The 21,952-nt window shown below is 44.4% G+C and overlaps 1 protein-coding gene across 2 annotated transcripts in view; it reads right to left on the reverse strand.

Moving 5' to 3' along the window:
• CACNA1B (calcium voltage-gated channel subunit alpha1 B) overlaps nucleotides 1-21,952 on the reverse strand; it is a 201,545-nt gene that overhangs the window by 143,623 nt on the left and 35,970 nt on the right. For both annotated transcript variants that reach the window (XM_057721006.1, XM_057721007.1), the window contains exons 4-6: nucleotides 12,689-12,780; nucleotides 11,254-11,406; nucleotides 9,169-9,359 (exon numbers count right to left, since the gene is read on the reverse strand). In XM_057721006.1, the coding sequence (XP_057576989.1) occupies nucleotides 9,169-9,359; nucleotides 11,254-11,406; nucleotides 12,689-12,780 (436 nt within the window). The remainder of the gene's footprint in view (nucleotides 1-9,168; nucleotides 9,360-11,253; nucleotides 11,407-12,688; nucleotides 12,781-21,952) is intronic.

Genomic DNA, 21,952 nt, shown 5'->3' on the forward strand with positions numbered 1-21,952 from the left:
AAACTCCTCAAGCACAAAGTACACAAACAATTCTAAATAATCCACGGATCAAACAGGAAGTCTCAAAGGAAATTAAAAAATACAACGAACTGGATAAAAATGAAAATACAAGACATCAAATTTAAAGGACACAGCTAAAGTTATCCTAAGAAGGAAATTTACAGCACTAAATACATACATTACAAAAGAGGGAAAGTCTCAAATCAGCTTCCACCTCAAGCATCTAGAAAGTAAGAGCAAAACATACCCAAATCAGGTAGAAGAAAGTAAACAATAAAGACAAAAGCAGAAATCAACAGAGTTGAAAGTGCAAACAATAGAGAAAATCAATTTTTGAAAATGTTTGTTCTTTGGAAAAAGCTAAATTTACATACCTCTGGCAATACTGACCAAGAAAAAAAGAGAGAAGACACAAATTATCAATATCAATAATGAAACAGGGGATCTCACTACAGATCCAACAAACATCAAAAGGACAATGAGGGAAAACTACAGACAACGCTAGATACGTTTGCCAGCTTGGATGAATGGATCAATGTCTCCAAAACACAAATCACTACAACTCACCCAATATAAAACAGATAAATAGTCCAATAACTATTAAGGAAAGTGATATTGTGATTTTAAGACTTCCCCCACAAAAGAATAGACACACTGATCAATGAAATAGAATTAATGATCTATAAATAAACCCTTACATTTATGATGAGTTGATTATTTAACAAGGGTGCCAAGACAATTCAATGGGGAAAGAACAGTCTTTTCAACCAATGGCACTGGGACAAGTGGACATCCACAGGCAAAAGAATGAAACTAGACCCCTACCTCATACCATATACAAAAATTAAATCAAAATGTATCATAGTCCTAAATATAAGAGCCAAAATTAGAAAACACAGGAGTAAATTTTCATGACTTTGGATTAGGTAATGGATTCTTAGATATGACACCAAAAATACAAAGTGGAAAGAAAAACAGAGAACATGGACTTCATCAAAATAAAAATCTCTTTTACTTCAAATGACACCATCAGGAAAGTGAAGTGATAACACAGAGAATGTGAGAAAATATTTGCAAATCATCTGAAATATCTGGTAAGGGTCTAGTGTCCATAATATATAAAGAAATCTTACAGGTCAATAATAAAATGACAAATAACCCAATTTTTAAATGGGCAAAGGTTATGAACATACACTTCTCCAAGGAAGAGATGTAAATGGTGTAATAAGCACATAAAAGAAGCTCCACATCACATGTCATTAGGGAAGTGCAAATCAAAGCTAAAATGAAGTACCACTTCCCTCTATGACTGGTTGGTTAAAATTAAAATTAAACTTTAATTTTACTAGGATGATTAAAATTAAAAAGATAGCCAACAAGTGTTGGCCAGGATGTGGACAATTTGGAACACTTGTGCATTTCTGGTGGGGATATAAAATGTTGCAACCACTTTGGAAACCAGTTTGGCAGTTCTTCAAAAGGTTAAATATGGAGTTACCATATGACCCATAAATTCCACTCTTAGGTGTACACCTAAGAGAAATAAAAATATATTCCACACAAAAATTTGTACACAAATGTCACAGCAGTATTATTCATAATGTAAAAAAGTGGAAACAACCCCAAATGTCCATCAACTGATGAAATATAAATGAAAGATGGTATATCCACACAATAGAGTCATATTGATAATAAAAGCAATGAAATACTGATACTTGCTACAACATGGATGAAGCTTAAAAACACAAAATCCCACATATTGTATGAGTCCATTTATATGAAATGTCTGGAATAGACTAATACAAAGAGGCAGAAATGTATTAGTGGTTGCCAGAGGCTGGGGGAGTGAAGGAATGGGAAGTGACTACTAATGGATACGAGGTTTCTTTTTTGGTTGACGAAAATCTTTAAAAATTAGCAATGGTGATGGTTGTGCAATCCTGTGAACATACAAAAAGTATTGAACCATTCACCACTTAGGTGAATTTCATGGTAGGTAAATAAAAATAAAGGTGTTATTTGTAGAAGAAAACATAAAAGAAATCTCTAGGACCAGATTAAAGAATTCTACTGAACAGTTAAAAAAGAATTAACACCACTTATACACAATCTCTTCCAGAAAAATAGAAGAGGAGGAATTACTTCCTAATTCATTTTATAAAGTTTGTATTATCCTGTAACAAAGCTAGACAAAGATGGAAGAAAAGAAAGAAAGAAAGAGAGAGAGAGAAAGAAGGAAAGAAAGAAGGAAAGAAAGGAAGGAAGGAAGGAAAGAAAGAAAAAGAAAGAAAGAAAAGGAAGGAAGGAAGGAAGGAAGAAAGGAAGAAAGAAAAGAAAGAGAAAGGAAGGAAGGGGAGGGAGGGAGTTGGTTATGATCAAAAACCCCATCAACATCGATGCAGGAAATGATGCAACAGACAAAGGCTTAATCTCCAAAATATACAAACAGCTCATACAACCCAACAACAAAAAACAACTCAACTGAAAATGTGCGAAAGACCTTAATAGACATTTCTCCAAAGAAGACATACAGATGACCAGCAGGCACATGAAAAGATGCTCAACATCACTAATCATTAGAGAAGTGCAAACTGAAACCACAATGAGGTACCACCTCACACCAGTCAGAATGGCCATCATTAACAAGTCTACAAATAAGAAATGCTGGAGAAGGTGTGGAGAAAAGGGAACCCTCCTGCACTGTTGGTGAGAATGTAAGTTGGTGCAGCCACTGTGAAGAACAGTATGGAGGTTCCTCAGAAAACTAGAAATAGAATTATCATGTGATCCAGCAATCCCACTCCTGGGAACACACCCAGACAAAACTCTAATTTGAAAAGATACATGCACCCCAGTGTTCACAGCAGCACTATTAACAATACCCAAAACACGGAAGCAACCTAAATGTCCACTGACAGGTGAATGGATAAAGAAGATGTGGTACATGTATACAGTGGACTATGACTCAGCCAAAAAAAAGAACGAAATAATCCATTTGCAGCAACATAGACACAAATAGAGATTATCATACTAAATGGTGTAAGTCAGAAAGAGAAAGACAAATACCATATGACATCACTTATATGTGGAATCTAAAATATGGCACAAATGAACCTGCCTACAAAACAGAAACAGACTCACAGACATAGGGAACACTCGTGGTTGCCAAAGGGGAGGGGAGGAGGGAGAGGGATGGACTGGGAATTTGGAGTTGGTAGATGCAAACTATTACATTTAGGATCGATAAACAACAAGGTCCTACTGTACAGCACAGGGAACTATATTCAATCTCCTGGGATAAACCATAATGGAAAAGAATATATAAAATGAACGTCTATGTGTGTATCACTGAGTCACTTTGCTGTACAGCAGAGACTGGCACAACATTGTAAACTGACTATGTGTCAATTATATATATATATATATATATATATATATATGCAGGAATCCTTGATAAACTATTAGGAAATAGAATTAAACAATATATAAAAGGATTGTATACCATGACTGTATGGGGTTCATTCCAGGAATGCAAGGTTGGTTCAATATTCAAAAGTCAATCAGTGTAATCCACCATTAATAGGCTAAAGGGAAAAAAATCACATAATCATATCAATGCAGAGAAGGTATTTTACAAAACTCAATACCCATTCATGATAAAAACTCTCAGAAAAGTAGGAATAGGGAGACTGACTCAACTTGATAAAGCACATCTGCAGAAAAACTGATGGGTAACATTATACCTTAACAGTGAAACTGAATGCTTTTCCCCTAAGATTGGACCATGGAAAGTATGTCTGCTCTCACTACTCTTAATTAATTAACATGATGGTGGAAGTTTTAACCAGTGAAATAAGGCAAGAACCAGGAAATAAAAGGCATACAGATCAGAACAGAAGAAATAAATTGTTCCTGTTTGCAAATGACATGTCTGTCTGTATGCAAAATCCCAAGGAATCTCCAAAAAATCTCACAGAACTACGAAATGAGTTCAGAAAGTTCAGGGATATAAGATCAACATACAAAAATCAGCTGTATTTCTATATACTAGCAATGAAAACATGGACACCAAAATTTAAAATACAATACTATTTACAATCTAACAAAACATATGCAGGACTTGTATGCTGAAAACTATAAAATTCTGGTTAAAGAAATCAAAGACAATCTAAATAACTGGAGAGGTATACCATGTCATGGGCTGGAAGACCCAACACAGTAAAGATGTCAATTCTCCCAAATGGAATAAAATGGGAGGAATCAGTCTACCCCATTTAAAAGATTTATTATGTAGCTACAGTAATGAGGATTGTGTGATACTGGCAGAGGGACAGACACAGAGATCACCGGAACAGAAACAGACCCACACAAATATGCCAAATGGATTTTTGGCAAAGGAGCAAAAGCAATTCAATGGAGGAAATACAGCCTTTTCAACAAGTGTTGCTGGAGTAACAGGATATGCAAAGGTGGAAGGAAGGGAGGGAGGGAGGGAGGGAGGGAGGGAGGGAGGTGGGGAGGGAAGGAAAGAAAGAAAGAAAGAAAGAGGGAGGGAGGGAGAGAAAGCACGCATGCACCTCAACCTAAACCTCACAGTTTATACAAAAATTAACTCAAAGATGGATCACAGACTTACACATAAAACAATAAAACTTTTAGAAAAAAATATTGGAGAAAATATTTAAGATTTAGGACTAGGCAAAGAGTTCTTAGATTTGATGCCAAAAGCCCAATCCACAAAAGGAAAAATTGATAAACTGGACTTTATCAAAATCAAAAATGCTTGTTCTTTCACAGACCAAGTGTGAGGAGCATGAAAAGACAAGCTACCAACTGGGAGAAAACGCTTGCAAACCACACGTCTGACAAAGAACTAGTACTCGGACTATATAAAACTCCATAGGAGGAGAAAAATCCAGACCATAAGCAGAAGATATGAAGAGACAGTTCACTGAAGAAGACACACTAATGGCAAGAAAGCATGAAAAGATGCCCGACATCCTCAGCCACCAGGACGTGCCCTGTGCTGCGTCTCTGCACACTGTCCGCGGACGGCTCAGACAGCCAGAGCCAGTGAGGGTGCACAAAGCTAGGTTACTCGTACACAGCTGGTGGGGATGCAGAAGAGTACAGGCTTCCGGAAGAGTGTTAATTTCTTAAAGAACTAAACACACAACTTCTATTCCCTCCAGAAACTGCACTCTTGAGCATTTAACCCAGAGAAAGGAAAACTTACATTTGCACAAAAACCTGGCTACAAATGTGCAGAGCAACTTCATTCATAACACTGAATGGAGACAACACGGATGTCCTTCAACAGATGAGTATTAAACGCTGTCATCCACCCACACCTGGAGCACCACTCAGCAATAAAAAGGAAGAAACTGCTGACACACACAATAATCTGGATGCATCTCCCGAGAACTTTGCTGAGTGAAAAACAGCCAATACCCGACAGTCACACAGGGTATGGTTTTTTCCTCTGTATGACGTTCTTGAAATGGCAAAATCATTGATGTGGCGAAAAGATGAGTGGCTACCAGGGGTGAGGGCAAGAGAGAAGTGGGCGTGGCTGCAAAAGAGCAACTCAGCATCCCTCGTGATGGGATGCTCTGTGCCTCGACTGTGGCCGTGTCCCTGACCTGGTTCCGGTAGATGCTAGAGGAAACGGCAAAGCACACATGGGCCCTCTCTCTATTCTCTCTCACAACTGCGTGTGGACCTACAATTACCTCAAATAAAAAGTTTCATTAAAAAAAAAAAAGCCAACTCCCCCATCTCCCTGCAGTTACCTCCTCTTGCCCTGCCCCACGTCACAGGGGAAACCCTTGCCCAAGTTGACTACTTGCCGTCCTCACTTCCATACCTCCTCCCTTTATCCTCCACATCCCCAGGTTTTATCCCCACTGCCAAAACGCTCTTGTCAAGTTCACCAGCATCGTCCGTGACCCCTCAGCAACAGCTGATCTGGTCGATCACTTTCGGGAAACTCTCTTTGCTCTCCTTCCAAGACACAGCACACGTGTGGGTTTTTCCTCCTTTCGGAAGGCCCCGCCTTGCGCCCTTTTGCTGGCTCCTTCTTCCCTGCTTGGCTTCTGAATGCTGGAATTCTCCTGACAGCTGAAGGCTCAGACGGGGCTCTGTCTTTCACCTCCTTTGCTTCTCCATCCACACATCCGCATCTCATCCTCTCCCATAATTTTAAACATCACCCGTGACTTCAAACATGCACCCTCGGCCCTGCTGTCCCCCCGAACCCCCTCTCATCCACCCAACTGTACACTCAGCAGATGAAACTCTGTCTAACGCTTCCCAGGGCCAAAGCAGTGTTCTCAGTTTCCTCCAAGATGCTCTGCTAAAACTCCACAATTACCCTGTTCCCCATTCTCCCTTCTCAACAAAAGGCACCCCCTTTCCCAACAGCTGCAGTCACACCATCTTTGATTCTTCTTTCTTTCATATTAAACATCACATCCAACCAACGACCAGGTGCCATCTGCATCACCTTCACAACGCGGCCTGTGCACGTACCTGAACGCCCCTTCCTCGGGCCTTCACGAAACCAGGGCCGTGAACAGGTGCAAAGCCACACATATACAATCATAAACCCACGTGACTAACTCCTACTGCCCCTCTGAACGTGGTCACAGCCCAAGATGAAAATGTGGATACGTCCTGTGGCTGTTCTGATAACTCTGGGTAATAGACAATTCTACTATTACCTCAAGCAGAAAACACAGTCTCAACTCAGCCATTAAGTGTCCCGTCCCCGCAGACGTGCTCCCCACTGAGAATATCCTCTCTCCTCGTCTGGCCGCACAGCTGGCCGCTTGCAAAGGGAGAGGACAGCTCGGCCCCCCTCTGCCCCCCACCCCACGCACTGCTCCTCCTTCCTGGGCCGCAGACCCCAAAGCCACCGACGCGGTGGGGGGGGGGGGGCGTCCTTCCTCGCACGGGGCCCACTGTCCCAAGATACCCCCACCTCTCAGGCCTGGGAAGAATTCACTGCTGACGCATCTCTCACAAGGCACTGCTGTGGGCGCCTCCAGGACCCCCGCTGACCTCACGTCTCAAAACCCAGACAAGCCGTCTCTCCTCCAGGCGGAGCCCCGCCCTCCCTCCCCCGCCAGGGTCTCCGGGGCTCATCCCCTCCACGCAGGATTGAAGAGGGCCCGGGCGCCCGCTCTCCTGGCTGCAGAGGTGCGCGCCCTCCCCCAGCCCTGTGGCTGCGGCCTCAGAGGCACTGGGCTTGGGCTCCACCGGGGCGCCCGTCTGGGGGTCACCGGGTCAGGGGAGGGGCAGGCTCTCCCTCCAAAGAGTCCTCTTCAGAAGTCCTGTCTGGTCTCCGGCAACCGACCCTGTTACCCTCGTGCGGGGAGCAGATCCAACAGCTCTTGGCCACCAGCCTCATGGCCACGCCCGTCGCTGCATCCTGGCGCCCAGAGCTGCCAGACTCCCGGCACCGGCCTGCCGCGTCCGCACGCCTGGCTTCCACACCCACCAGGCCTCGCTTCCCCAGCGCCCCCTGACTTGTCACACCTGCCCCCCATCCTCCTTTGTTTTCTTCACAGCAACTGGCTGTCACCGGGCCTTCACGTACTGAAGGCCTCCCACCACCCCTGTGCCGGCAGCGTCTGCACCCAGCGCGTCGGGGGAGCCTCTGTGGCCCTTCCTGACCGGCGCCTCCTGCCCCGGGGCCTGGCCCCTGCCCACCCCTCCCCTGGGGGCACAGGCCCACCAGGCTGAGTCACCTGGCCGAGCCCCACGGCACAGTGCCCCGCTTGGGTGGGTCTGGCAGGGACGAGGCCAGCTCCAACTGTTTTTAGGGTTTGTCTTTGTGGAAACTGCTCCTGGACTGGCCACAGGGAAAGAAGAGCCAAGCTCTCATCACTGCCTTTGTCTCCATTCCTCTTTCCCTCCAACAAACCGAGCCTGTCACCAGACACGACTCCCGCTCCAAGGAGGGCTCTGGCTCAGTGGACCCCAGGCCAGCTTCTCCTCACCTCGTCCTCCGCCACCTGCCTGCTCAGCCAGCCCTTACCAAGCACCTGCTAGATGCCCAGCCCCGAGACCCATGGGTCTCCATGAATCCACAGAGGCGGCACAGAGCAGAGGGTCCCGGTCTGTCCCTTTCCTCCAGTCCAGAAGCACGTGGCTGCTCCAGGGGCGGGTGGCCCAAGCCCCACCATCCGTGCACAAGTGACAGGTTCAAAGTGAAGCACCTCATAGTCTAGGACACCCCTCCACAGCTCCCAAGCACAACACATCTTCTCGCTACGAAAACACAGCAATCCGCCAGCCAGACCTTCCAACATTCATGTTTCAAGGGCATCTTTTTTCTCCAGCTCCACTAACTTAATTGTTTTGTGCCCACAGCTCACAGGACTCTAGGGGGTAGAAGGTAGCTCTGTAGGTGTTGGGGGTTGTCACACACAAAGAGAGAGAGAAATCTGCCCAGGAGTCGATGGCAGAGTCCCCCAAGAAGCCCTCAGGTGGAGGGAGACAGGAGTGAGATGGGTCCCCAGGAAGCCCCTGAGGGCCTCATACCCAACTTCTGTCACGGGCACCAACCCCCAGACTACCCTATACCACTGGGACAGGCTGGCACCCTAACGACGGAGAAGATCGGAGGAAAGAGCACCAGACAGACCTAGTGGGAAGGAAACAAAGGTACGAGACACCCGTTCCCACCCCTAGGACCCTGGCGCAATCAGGGAAGTTTCCCTGCACCTCGGCCCTGTTCCTCCCCTGTTCACCAGGCAGCACCTGCTGCCTCGGGCCCAGGGCCGGTTGACCAGCTTCTGAGCCGCACCCCCACTGTCTGCACGCTGGGCTCTCGAGACGAGTGCACGAGTCACAGGGTCAGAGCTCCTCATGTGGTGAGCCGTTGTCAGCAGCAGCACCTTTTCTGGAACTTTCTTTTCTGACCTCCACCACCCGGCCCTCAGCTTCACTTTCACGTGAGAAGCGGAGCCGGAGACTCCAGGACCCAGGTCAGTGGCCCCGAGGCAGAGCTGCCTGAAGGAGCCTGTGTTCCATCCTGGAGGGGGAGGGAGCCTGGGGAGGACCACCCCCTCCACAGCTCCCAAGCACAACACACCCTCTTGCTACCAAAAGAAGCTCTGCCCCAATGGGGCCCCAGCAGCTTGAAGGCAAGACACGACTCACGTTGTAGAGGATGTCAGTCCAGCCCTCCATTGTGATGCACTGGAACACGGTCAGGATGGCGAACAGGATGTTGTCGAAGTTGGTGATGCCGAAGTTGGGTCCCTGCCAGTACTCCCGGCACTCGGTGTCACCCTCGCACAGCCGGGCTGGGGCCTCCTTGCCACAGGGGAAGTCACCCACCGGCTCTGCGTCTGTGAGAGGAGGGAGGAAGCAAGGCTGAGCTCAGAAACACAGAGTTCTCCACCTCCTGCTGGGACTGCGGGCCCCAGAGGCCTCAGCACAGGGGCAGGGATTGGGCACCGAGGGAACTGCTTCCTGCCACTCCTGCTCCTGCGTGGGCTCCATCCTCCTGCCTACGGTCTGCCCCACCCACCCTCGGGCCCACCCTCTCGGGGACTGCGGGTCGACCTCTCCCTCCCCACTAGAACCTGCTCACCACTATGTAAACATACTGAGGATTCACTCACCTTAAAATAAACACCAACAAACTCCTAGCCTCCGACTCTCCCTACCACCCGTACCCTGATTCCCCCTCACAGCCAAACCCCCGCCCAGACACCCTCGACGTTCAGATCTGCCTGTCGCCCTGGAGCCAGAACTAAGCTGCACTCAGCACGGCAGTCCTGGTGCTCATCAGACAGCAGGATCCAACCCAGGCCCAGTCCTTACGGCACCGGCCCCGACGGAGGGGGCATGCTCCTGCTGGCCTGCAGCCTGGCAGCAGCCAGGACCACACAGAGAGACGGAGGAGAGCCCAGGAAACCAGGGCTCGCCTCTGGCATAGGGGCCAGCTGCACATGCTGCTCCCCTCCACTCCCAAAATCCTAATGAAAGGACACAGAAACTAGTCCAAAAAACAAATGTATAACAACAAACGGAAAATCTCTTCTGTCAACATAAGAGAAATTGTGAGGAACTGCTAGGATGGAAAGCAAATGCTCCCAGGTTTAAAAGGCAAAACTGATCACACAAGTCTATTCGTTTCCCTCCAAACATCTTAATAAATGCTCATAAAGAAGACTGGGAAGTCACTGCTCGTCTGGTTGTAGACAACTGGATTCTCTGTGGAGAACAGCAGCTTTATCTCCCCCTGTCACATTCTTGATAGAGTTTTTCTTCTTTTTCTTGCTTCACATCACTGGCCACGACCACCAAGGCTACGTGGACCAGAAGTTACCATCTGTGCCTATATCTTGTTCTTGACTTTAAAGGGAAAGCTCACAAAACTTAAAACAAAGTATGATGTTTGCAGGGAATTTTAGGGAGTTTAACAAAATTCCCCTTTATTTCCAGTTTGATAAGAGGATTTATAAATTATGAATAATTTAAACTTTAATAAAAACTTTTTCTGCACCTGTTGATATGATCATACATGTTAGGTGTTTGTAGCTCAAGACACAAACCTCAGTGTCACCCTTCACTCTTCCCTTTCTCTTATTCCACATACAATCGCCTGAAAACCCAGTGGGCCCGGCAGGCCTCACTGCAAAATATGCCCAGAACTTGACCGGTTCTAACTGCCAAACAACTCGGCCCCAGCCGCCATCCCCCCTGGACTGAGGTTTGATTCTCTGACTCACCCGTGTGTATTTGCCTTCCCAGAGCAGTCAGACAACGTCAGCCCTCCCTGAAAACCCCCGTCCTCCCGCTTCTCTCAGAGTAAGACTCAGAGTCCTACCACAGCCTGAACCCACGGGACCCCCTCTGCGCTCACTGCTCCCCACTCTGGCCTTCCACACTTACTGTTCCTCACCACTGGAGCTTCTGGCAGGCGGCCACACAGGCTGCCTCTCACCACACTCGGATCACCGACTGCCCCCTTGTAGAGAAGCCTCCCCAGGCCACTCTCTGTGGAGCCGGCCCCCAAATTATTCTATTTCGCATATGCTTCTTGTTTCCCTCCTAGAAGCGGCTACAACCGGCAGTTATGTCGTGTGTGCGTGTTTATCGGGCTCTTGTCCGTTTCCGCCGCCTCTGTCCAGCACTAAAGCCCCCCCACCAGCCGGGGCCCAGAACGCCGTGTCTCTCCAGGATGAAGGCATCTGTGGTCCTCATCTGGGTCTGAGGGGCGCTGCCAGGCCTCACCTGTGCTGTTGGGGAAGCAGGCCTTGTGGAATTTGCCCATGTAGAATTCAAGGCCAATGATGGCGAACATGAGGATGGCGAAGAAGAGAAGCAGCCCGATCTGCAGGAGCGGGACCATGGCCTTCATGATGGACTTGAGCACCACCTGCAGACCTGGGGCCAGAGCCGGCGAAGCAGGCAGGTCAGGCGCACAGGGGCCGGGCAGGGAGGGGCGCGGCGGGGACCGGACAGAAGAGCCGGGGCGGCAGGGCGGAGAGCCTGGGGCTAGGTGCTGAGCCCTGAGCATCCATGAGGCCGCAGGACAGGGCCGGGCTTTTGCGGCAGGGCACAGCAACGAGCGCCTGCACGGGGCAGGGCCGGGAGTCCTCCGGCGCAAACTCGGCACCGGGTCTGGGGGGGAGCAGACTGAGCCGTGTCCCAGCCAGAGGGGAAGTGGTGTATGGGGGTGCCCGTAGGAGGCTCTGCTGAGAGCTCTGAGTCCACGGAGGGCTCAGGGTGCAGCAAAAGCCGGGAGTCCTGAGAGGAAAGGCAAGGGACTCCTGGGCACTGAGAGCAAGGGGTGCTGGGAATGAAGAACAAGGGAGGCTGGGAGAGAAAAGCAAGGGATCCTGGGCGCTAGTCAGGGGACCCTGGGAGGGAGGAGCAGCCGTTCCTGACAGAGCCCCTCCTCAGGGAAAGTAAAGCAGGCGGCCTGCGCCTAGGGAGGGTTTCACCACCGACCACAGGACAGGCGTGTGTCCGGCCAGAGGAACTGGGCAGAAGGGGCCGAGCCCCACGGTCCCCACCTCCAGCGTCGCCCCGGCTCCTGGGTGCGGGTCCGGCAGGGCCGTGGGGCGGAACAGGGAGCCCGCCACCCATCTTCCCTGCAGCAGGCTCGGGCCACACAGCCCCGGCACCCTGCCGCCCGGGCCCGGTGGGAAACCCTAACTCCCAACGGCCCGGAGGCCCCGGGCCCGGCTGGTCACCGGCTCTCAAGGTACTGGGCCACCCCCTGCCCTCGCGCGGCCTCCTGAGCAGCCCAGTCTGGAGCGTGGCTTAACCGGGCCGCAGGTCCCGACAGCCCGCCCAGGCTGAGCCACGACAGGTGGTCTCTGCAGCCTCTGAATGTGTTCCCGGGCCTCTGCCCCGCCACCTTGGTCGATCTCTCATCTGTCCTTTAACCTCAGAAAAAAGAAGCAAAGAGCTGGAAATACAGCAGAGGCTGTGAGGAGAAACAGAGCTTCCATGCAAGGGAGCCAAGCTACCCTCTGGGCTTTCACGGAGACGGGAGAGACTGCAGAAGGGACACTCCTCCCTTCTTCATGGTTCCCTGAGGTCAAGGGCAGCACGCTCAGCGTCACCAAAAGGCCCACTGGTTAGGGCCCAGCTGTGGCAGGGGTTGGGGGTGAGGGCGGTGTCCAGGTAGGCTGGGCCTGATTGCTTCCGCCAGACTCACTTGGAATCCCAGACACCAGCTTCAGGGGCCTCAACACACGCACAGCCCGCAGGGTTCGCAGGTCAAAGTCAGTGCCAGCTGTGGCGAGGATCCTGGCAGGAACAAAGACAAGGGGGAAGTAAGGGCTTCCGCGTGGAGCTGAGAAGAGGGCACGCCCCTCCCACCACCCACATCCCGTCTTCACCTTCGTGCCTGCGTCCCCTGCTGTGCAAGCACAGGGCTGGCACGTGGCGGCAGACGTACCAGGCAGGGGATGCCAGGAACTGAACTCAGACGTCCTCGCCAGTAATGTGAGTAACGGCTTTTACCAGTATGCCCACCCCTCCAGGCCTCACCCCTGAGAGGACATTTATCTCTGGTCCCTGGCCTGGCCTTGAATCTCTCCTCGAATTGAGTCCAAGCCTGAACCTTGTCCCCAAGCAACCCCAACTGCACTCCAAGCTGCCTCATGAGGTGGTGACAGTGGAAGCAGGAGTACAGTGGAGCCTGAGGGACTTCTGGACAGATGCCACATGGTCCTTTCCTCACTTTACCACAGGAGAACATGGGAACAGAGAGCAGGGAAGATGAACAGAGGGTTCAGAGGACTCCATTAGCACAAGAACATACCCCAATGTCTCCCATCTTAAAACAAAACAGAACGTTCCATATCTGCCTACTACCCCAGCATGCTTCTCTGCTCCCTCCACTCCAGAGCTCATTGAAAGTATCAATCCCTGGTCTCCCCACTGCCTTACCTTTCTGCCTCCCTTTAGCTTTGTCCAACCATGTTCTCACCCCCACCATTCCACTGAAATGTTCTGTCAAGCCTTCTTGCCAATTCTGACAGTTAAGTCTCCTTCTCCAAATGCTTTCTTCTCTTGCCCTTGGTCAGCTCTCTCGTTTTCCTCTTAACACCCTGGGAGTCCCTTCTAGGTGTTCTTTGCCAGCTTTGCCTCCTCTACCAGAATGAAAAGTTGGATGCCTCACGGCTCACACCACATAGGATTTGCCCAATAGCTTTGAATACCACTGTGTGCTTACTAGGCCCTAATTTAACTCAGATCTGGAACTCTTGGCTTATATATCCACCAACTGCCTTTTTTTAACATTTCCATTTGGATAGCAAAAAAGCATATCAAACATTAATAAAACAAAACAATTCTTTTTAAAACTTTAATGTTAATATTAAAACATGTACTTTTTTAAGTTCAGAGTTGTTACAAGATGGTGACTAAAGAACTTTTTATTCTTTCTCCCAATCTTGCTCCTTTCCCAGTATTCCCCTCTCTCTGTGAACACTAGTAGTCAACTGTTACATAAGCCAGAAACAAGGCTTCATACCTGACTCCTCTCTCTCTTACACTCCACATCCAGTTCACTAACAATCCTGTTGGCTCTACCTTTAAAATGTATCCTGGACTCTCGATGACAAAGTATTGTTGCCCCCCTACTTTAAATACATAGCAGTAAGGAATAAAATTTGTGATGCATCTGTGGTGTAAAAAAAAAAAAAAGATAAAATGGTCAGGGGAAAAGAAAAGAAGGTCAACAAGAAAATCTATTCAAACCAAAATTCCATAGCACATGAGAAAATCCAATACTAAGAGTAATATTCAACTACTGAAATCAACTATTGGAAGATTAATTTTGTTCAAATGAAATCAACAAATGATGAAACAAAAATAGGCAGAAACAGATATTCTAAAAACTAGCTAGAAGTTTTAGAAATAAACAGTCATTAAAATAATGTCAATAATAATACTCTAGCTGGAGACATAACTGGAGTGTATTAATGGTTTAGGAAATAGTACTAAGGAATCACTCACAGACATCCGAAAGACAGAAAAAAATGAAAGACAAATTAAGCAATACGGAGGTTAGATCATGTATCTAACACACATCAAATGTGGGTTCCAGAGAAAGAGAACAGAGGCAACATGGTGAAGAAGTAACATTTGAAGAAATAACCGATGAGAAATTTCTAGAATTAAAGACTTGATTTCTCAAATCTAAAGTGCATTATGAGGTCCCAATCAGATAAATAAAATACATTCAACTAGAAATGTGGTGTGAGGAACTGCAGAATATCAAGCATAAAAAGAAAGTATTAAAAGCTACCAAAAAGAAAAGATGAAATATTTAAGGAAAAAAAAGGAGAGGGGACTTCCCAGGTGGCACAGTGGTTAAGAATCCGCCTGCCAATGCAGGGGACATGGGTTCCATCCCTGCCCCAGGAAGATCCCACATGCCACAGAGCAACTAAGCCCGTGCACCACAACTATTGAGCCTGGGCTCTAGAGCCCGTGAGCTGCAACTACTGAAGCCCATGTGCCTAGAGCCTGTGCTCCACAACAAGATAGGCCACCACAATGAGGAGCCCACACATCACAATGAAGAGTAGCCCCCACTTGCCACAACTAGAGAAAGCCTGTGTGCAGCAATGAAGACCCAACACAGCCAATAAATAAATAAATAAATAAATTTAATTTTAAAAAAAAAGGAAAGAAAACTTCACGGGGGGGGTGGGGATGGATATATATATATATATATATATATATATATATATATATGCTATAAGACAATTAAGTAATACCTCCAATAAGCAGCAGGAAAATAACTGACATCTTAGGACTTTATATCCAGCTAAACTATCGATGAAGCATGATGGCAAAATAAACATATTTTCAGAGATAAAATAAGTCATCGCCCCAGATCCTCAGTAAAACAACATGGGAACTGAACCTAAAGGGAAAGCACAGTATACAAGAGCAACGGTAGGGCACAGAAAATAATTATTAAATAAATTTTATTAATCATTGATTTTTTTAAAATTATGATGTCCAATTTTTCATTATTTTCTACATGCAAAACTAATACCTAGGCAATAATAAAAATATTTACAGAAGTGGTTGTTCCATGTGTAGTTGCATCAAATCATGTTATAGAGGCTAAATCACTCTTCATTGTATTAGACCAGAGGATGGCAAACATTTTCTGAAAAGGGCCATTAGTAAATATTTAGGCTTTGTGAATTGTAAGATCTCTGTCACAACCACTCAACTCTGCCATTGTAGCATAAAAGCAGATAATATGTAAATGAATGGACAAGGCTGTGTTCCAATAAAACTTTATTTATAAGCACAGGCTGCCAGACAGATGGGCTATAATTTTCTGTTCTCTGTGTTAGACAAATGTATAGACATGAATATATGTTTAAAATGTTAAGGACATCCAGTAAATGGACAGAAATATAGTTACCAAATACTTAGAATTTATCAACAACAAAAACTACTACATATTAAATGCATGGGGTACAAAGTGATGCCTTCAGGAAAATTTATAAACTTAACTGATTTTATCTTTCTAAAGATTAAAAATAAACCAAGTATTGCTATGTCTCAAGCATCTTAAAAAAGAACAGCAGAGTTAATTTAGAGGAAGTAGAAAAATGGAAATAATAAAGAGTAGACATGGTGAAAATAGAAAATAGAGAAATAATAGAAAGCTGAATCTTTGAAAGTTTAATAAAATGAGCAAGCTTCTGGTAAGAATAATCAAGAAAAAGAGAGTGTACACAGGCACACATACACAGATACATATATGTATATACGTATGCACACAGAATGTGCATGTACGGACGTGTGTGCACACGTACACACATATACGCACACACACATGAACACACGTGTGCAGGGGACACAACCACAGGCAGGAGAGGCTTGTAGAATCACAAGAGAATATTATTAACAATTTTATGCCAACAGATGCTAAAACTCTGATGAAATGGATATATCCCCCCCAAAAGCAAATCACCAAAAGTGACTGAAGATATAGAAAACCTGAATAAACTATGAACAACTGTGTTAGTTTTCTATTCTAAAAACTTACCACACATTTAGTGACTTGAAATAGCACCCATTTATTAGCTCACAGTTCTGTGAGCTAGAAGTGAGGGCATACCGTGGCTAAAGTCTCTGCTTCGGGTCTCATAAGGCTGAAATCAAGGGAACAGCCAGACCCTGCAGGTTGTCCGCAGAGTTCACTTCCTTGAAGTAAGAATGGAGTCCCCTCACTTTGCTGTCAGCAGGGACTCCTCTTAGCCCCTGGAAGCCACTCTCAGGTCCTTGCCACCTGGTCCTTCAACAGTCTCTCTCACACTTCCAAAGCCCAGTTCCTTTAAAGGGATCACCTGATAAGGTCAGTCTCACCCAAATAATCTCTCTTTTGGTTAACTCAGAGTCAACTGATTCATAACCTAATCACAGGAGTGATATCTCATCATACCTACAGGATCTGCCTGCATTCAAGGGGAGATGACTTTGCAGGTGGGCAGCCAGGGGACCTGAATATGGGGCCACTTTAGAATTTCTGCCTTCCAAAATTTACAGGAATTAATTTGGAGACTTGCCTGGCGGTGCAGTGGTTAAGAATCTGCCTGCCAATGCAGAGGACACAGGTTCGAGCCCTGGACCAAGAAGATCCCACATGCTGAGAAGCAACTTAGCCCGTGTGCCATAACTACTGAGCCTGCACTCTAGAGCCCATGAACCACAACTACTGAAGCCTGCGCACCTAGAGCCCGTGCTCCGCAACAAGAGAAGCCGCTGCAAGGAGTAGCCCCTGCTCTCCATGACTAGAGAAAGTCCATGTGCAGCAACGAAGACCCAACACAGCCAATGAATTAATAAATAAATAAAAATAAATTTAAAAAAAAAGAATTAATTTGGATTCAGCTTTCCTCTGCCAGAATATCAGCTCAAGACAATTTTACAAGTGTGTTCTTACAAACATTCAGAGAACAGATAATTCTATGTTATACAAATTGTTTCAGAAATAAAAATAAAAGAAAAGCTCCCAACTCACTTTATGATGCTGGTATAATCTTGATATCAAGACTGGAACCACAGGGACTTCCCTGATGGTGCAGTCCGCCTGCCAATGCAGGGAACATGGGTTTGATCCCTGGTCTGGGAAGATCCCACATGCCACAGAGCAACGAAGCCTGTGTGCCACAACTCCTGAGCCTGTGCTCTAGAGCCCACAAGCCACAACTACTGAGCCGGTGTGCTGCAGCTACTGAAGCCCGTGCACCTAGAGCCCGTGTTCCACAACAAGAGAAGCCACTGCAATGAGAAGCCCATGCACCACAATGGAGGGTAGCCCCCGCTCACCACAACTAGAGAAAGCCTGCACACAGCAACAAAGACCCAATGCAGCCATAAATAAATAAATACATACATAAATACGTACATACATATATACATACATAAATATTTGTAAAAAAAGACTGGAACCACAATTCAAAAAGACACATGCACTCCAATGTTCATTGCAGCACTATTTACAATAGCCAGGAAATGGAAGCAGCCTAAATGTCCATCAACAGATGAATGTATAAAGAAGATGTGGTACATACATACAATGGAATATTACTCGGCTGTGAAAAGCAATGAAATTGGGACTTTTTTAGAGACATGGATGGACCTAGAGACTGTCATACAGAGTGAAGTGAGTCAGAAAGAGGAAAACAAATAATGTATATTAACACATATATGTGGACTATAGAAAAATGGTACAAATCAACTGGTGTGCAAGGCAGAAAGAGAGACACAGATGTAGGGAACAAACATATGGACACCAAGTGGGAAAGCGGGGAGAGTTGGGGGGAGAATGAATTGGAAGATTGGGATACCAAATTGTACACTCTAAATATATGCAGTTTATTGTAAAAAATAAAAAAACTAAAAGTTAAAAAAAAAAAAAAAGACACATGCACCCCAGTGTCCACAGCAGCTCTATTCATAACAGCCAAGCCATGGAAGCCACATGAATGCCCATCGACAAATGAATGGATAAAGAAGATGTGGAATACACACAATGGAATATTACTCAGCCATAAAAAAGAATGAAATAATTAACATTTGCAACAACATGGATGGACCCAGAGATTATCATAGTAAGTGAAGTAAACCAGACAGAGAAATACAAATATCATATGACTGCTTATATATGGAATCTAAAAAAATGATACAAATGAACTTATATACAAAACAGAAATAGACCCGTAGACATAGAAAACAAACTTATGGTTACCAAAGGGGAAGGGGGGAAGAATAAATTAGGAGTTTGGGATTAACACATACACACTACTATATATAAAACAGATAACCAACAGAGATCTAAGGTTTAGCACAGGGAACTATACTCAATATTTTGTAATAACCTATAAGGGAAAAGATTCTGATAAAAATAGATATACATGTAGGTATAACTCACTCACTTTGCTGTACACCTGAAACTAACACAATGTAAATCAACTATACTCCAATTTAAAAAATAATAAAAAATTTTTAAAAGACCAGATAAAGGACAAGAAAAATTTATACACATCTCAATTATGAACACACATTTTAAATAAAATATTAGAGTAAATCAAATTCAAAGGTACATGTTTTAAGAGTATATAATGGCAAACTGAGTTATCGTAGGAACATAAGAATAATTCAATAGTAGAATAACTATTAATGTAATCTACCATATGAAAAATCAAAATAAAAACCATATAATCATGTCAAAATTTTCAGAAAAATTATTCGATGAAACTTTAGTATCATTCATGATAAAAGAATTAGGAATAGAAAACTCCTTAAAATGACAATAGGTATCTACTAAAAACCATTAGGAGCATTTCTCTTTAAATTCAGGGATAACACAAATATACCATTATATTATGTGGAGGCAAAAAGACAAGAAAAAGAAATAAAATATATAAATTTAGATAGGAGGAAACAAACTGTCTTATTCACAGATAATGTGATTTCTACATAGAAAATCCAAAAGCAAATACAGTACAGAAGAACCATTAAAACTAATTAGAAAGTTCAGCAAGGTTATGAAATACCAAATACATACACAAAAATAAACTGCTTTCATTTACAATTAGAAAACAAATTTTAAAAGCTCTTATTCCAATGGGTATGGGACTCCTTTCTGGGGTAATGAAAACATTCTAAAATTAGTGATGATGGCTGTACAACTCTATGACTATACTGAAAATCACTGAATTGTATACTTTAAAAGTATGAATTTTATGGTACATGAATTATATCACAATAAAGCTGTCATAAAATATTGCTTATAACAGCAACAAAAAGTATCTAGGAATAAGCTCAATAAAATAAATGGAATATCTTGATAATAAAAGTCATAAAACATTCTTGAAGAACAAAGAGATAATAGAGATGAACCATATTAATACAGGAGACAATTCAACATCTTTAGATGTCCCTTTCCCCAAATTAATCTATAAATTCGATGAAATTCCAATAAAAACCTCAACAGATCTTATATGTAGAAAATCCTAAATTTGCAGAAAATGCACCAAAAATTACCAGAACTAATGAATTCAGCACTTTCAGGATATGAAGTCAACACCAAAAAATGGGTTGTATTCTATACACTTACAATGAACAACAAACAAAGGATATTTTTTAAAAATCCATTTACAATAGCACCAAAAAGAATAAAATACTTCGGAATAAAATTAACAAAGGAGGTGAGAGACTGCCACACTGAAAAGTACAAAACATTGGTGAAGGAAATTAAAGAACACTAAACAAAAAGAAAGACATCCCACGTTCATGAATTGGAAAACAATATCAAATACCCAAAGATATCAATACCCAAAGCAATCTACAGAGTCAATGCAATCCCTAGCAAAATCTCAGTGACTTGTTTTGCAGAAATAGAGAAACTCATCCTAGAATTTATATGGACTCCCAAGGGACCCTGGATAGTCAAAACAATAGAATAATAACCCAGAAACAAATCCTCCAAATTGATTTTCAACAAGAATGCCAAGACCACTCAATGAGGAAAAAGTCTTTTCACCAAATTGTGCTGGAAAAACTTGATATCCACACGCAAAAAAAAATTAAGTTGGACCCGTATCTTATGCAATATACAAAAAGCAACTCAAAATGGATCAAAGATCTAAATGTAAGACCTTAAACTATAACACTCAGAAGAAAATACAAGAGGAAATCTTCATGACATTGAAACTGGCAATGATTTCTTGGATATGACACCAAAAGCCTGAGCAATAAAAGAAAAAAAATTGGACTTCATCAAAATTTAAAACTTTTGTACATCAAAGGATGCTATCAAGAGAGTGAAAAGACAAGCTACAGAATGGGATAAAATATTCACAAGTCATATACCTAATAAAGGATTAATATCCAGAATATATTAAGAACTCCTATAACTCAACAACAAAAACTCGATTTAAAAATAGGCAAAGGACTTGAATGGATATTTCTTCAAAAAAGATATACAGATGGCCGTTAAGCACATGAAAAGGTGTTCAACATCACTAATTATTAGGGAAATGCAAATCAAACCTACAGTAAGATACCAATCACACCCATTAGGAGGACTACTATTTTAAAAAAAAGGAAAATGACAGTGTTGGCGAAGATGTGAAGAAACTAGAACCCTTATGCAACGTTGATGGGAATGTAAAATGGTGCAGCCGCTGTGGAAAACAGCATGGTGATTCCTCAAAAAGCTGAACACAGAATTACTATATGATCCAGCAGTTCCACTCTTGGGTATATATCCAAAAGAACTGAAACAAGGTCTCAAAGAGATATATTTGTGTCACCCAGGATCATAGCAGTATTTGCAAGAGCTAAAACACGGAAGGAACCCATGTGTCCATCAGCGGATGAATGGAGAAGCAAATTATGGTATATACACACGTTGGAATATTATTCAGCCTTAAAAAGGAAGGAAATTCTAATACATGATGCAACTTAGATGAACCTTGAAGACATGATGCTAAGTGAAATAAGCCAGTCGCAAAAAAGACAAATACTGTAGGATTCCACTTCTATGAGATACTTGGAGTAGTCAAAATCATAGAGACAGAAAGCAGAATGGTGGCTGTCAGGGTCTGAGCGGAGGGAGAGATGGGGGGTGTTGTTTAATGGGCACAGGGTTTAATATCTGCAGGATGAAAAGAGTTCTGGAGATGGATGAAAGTGATGGCTACCCAACATCATGAATATATTTAATACCACTGAACTGCACACCTAAAAATGATTAAGATGGTCAATGTTATGTGTATTTTGCCACAATTTTTAAAATTGGAAAATAAAAGTAGGTCTAAGTGCAGAAAGCAAACTTTAAAACTTTGGAAAAATAAAACAAAACAATACTAAAACAGATGAAAGGGACTTCTCTGGTGGTACAGTGGTTAAGAATCCACCTGCCAATTCAGGG

The sequence above is a fragment of the Hippopotamus amphibius genome, chromosome 2 (assembly GCF_030028045.1).
Source record: "Hippopotamus amphibius kiboko isolate mHipAmp2 chromosome 2, mHipAmp2.hap2, whole genome shotgun sequence".
NCBI lineage: Eukaryota > Metazoa > Chordata > Mammalia > Artiodactyla > Hippopotamidae > Hippopotamus > Hippopotamus amphibius.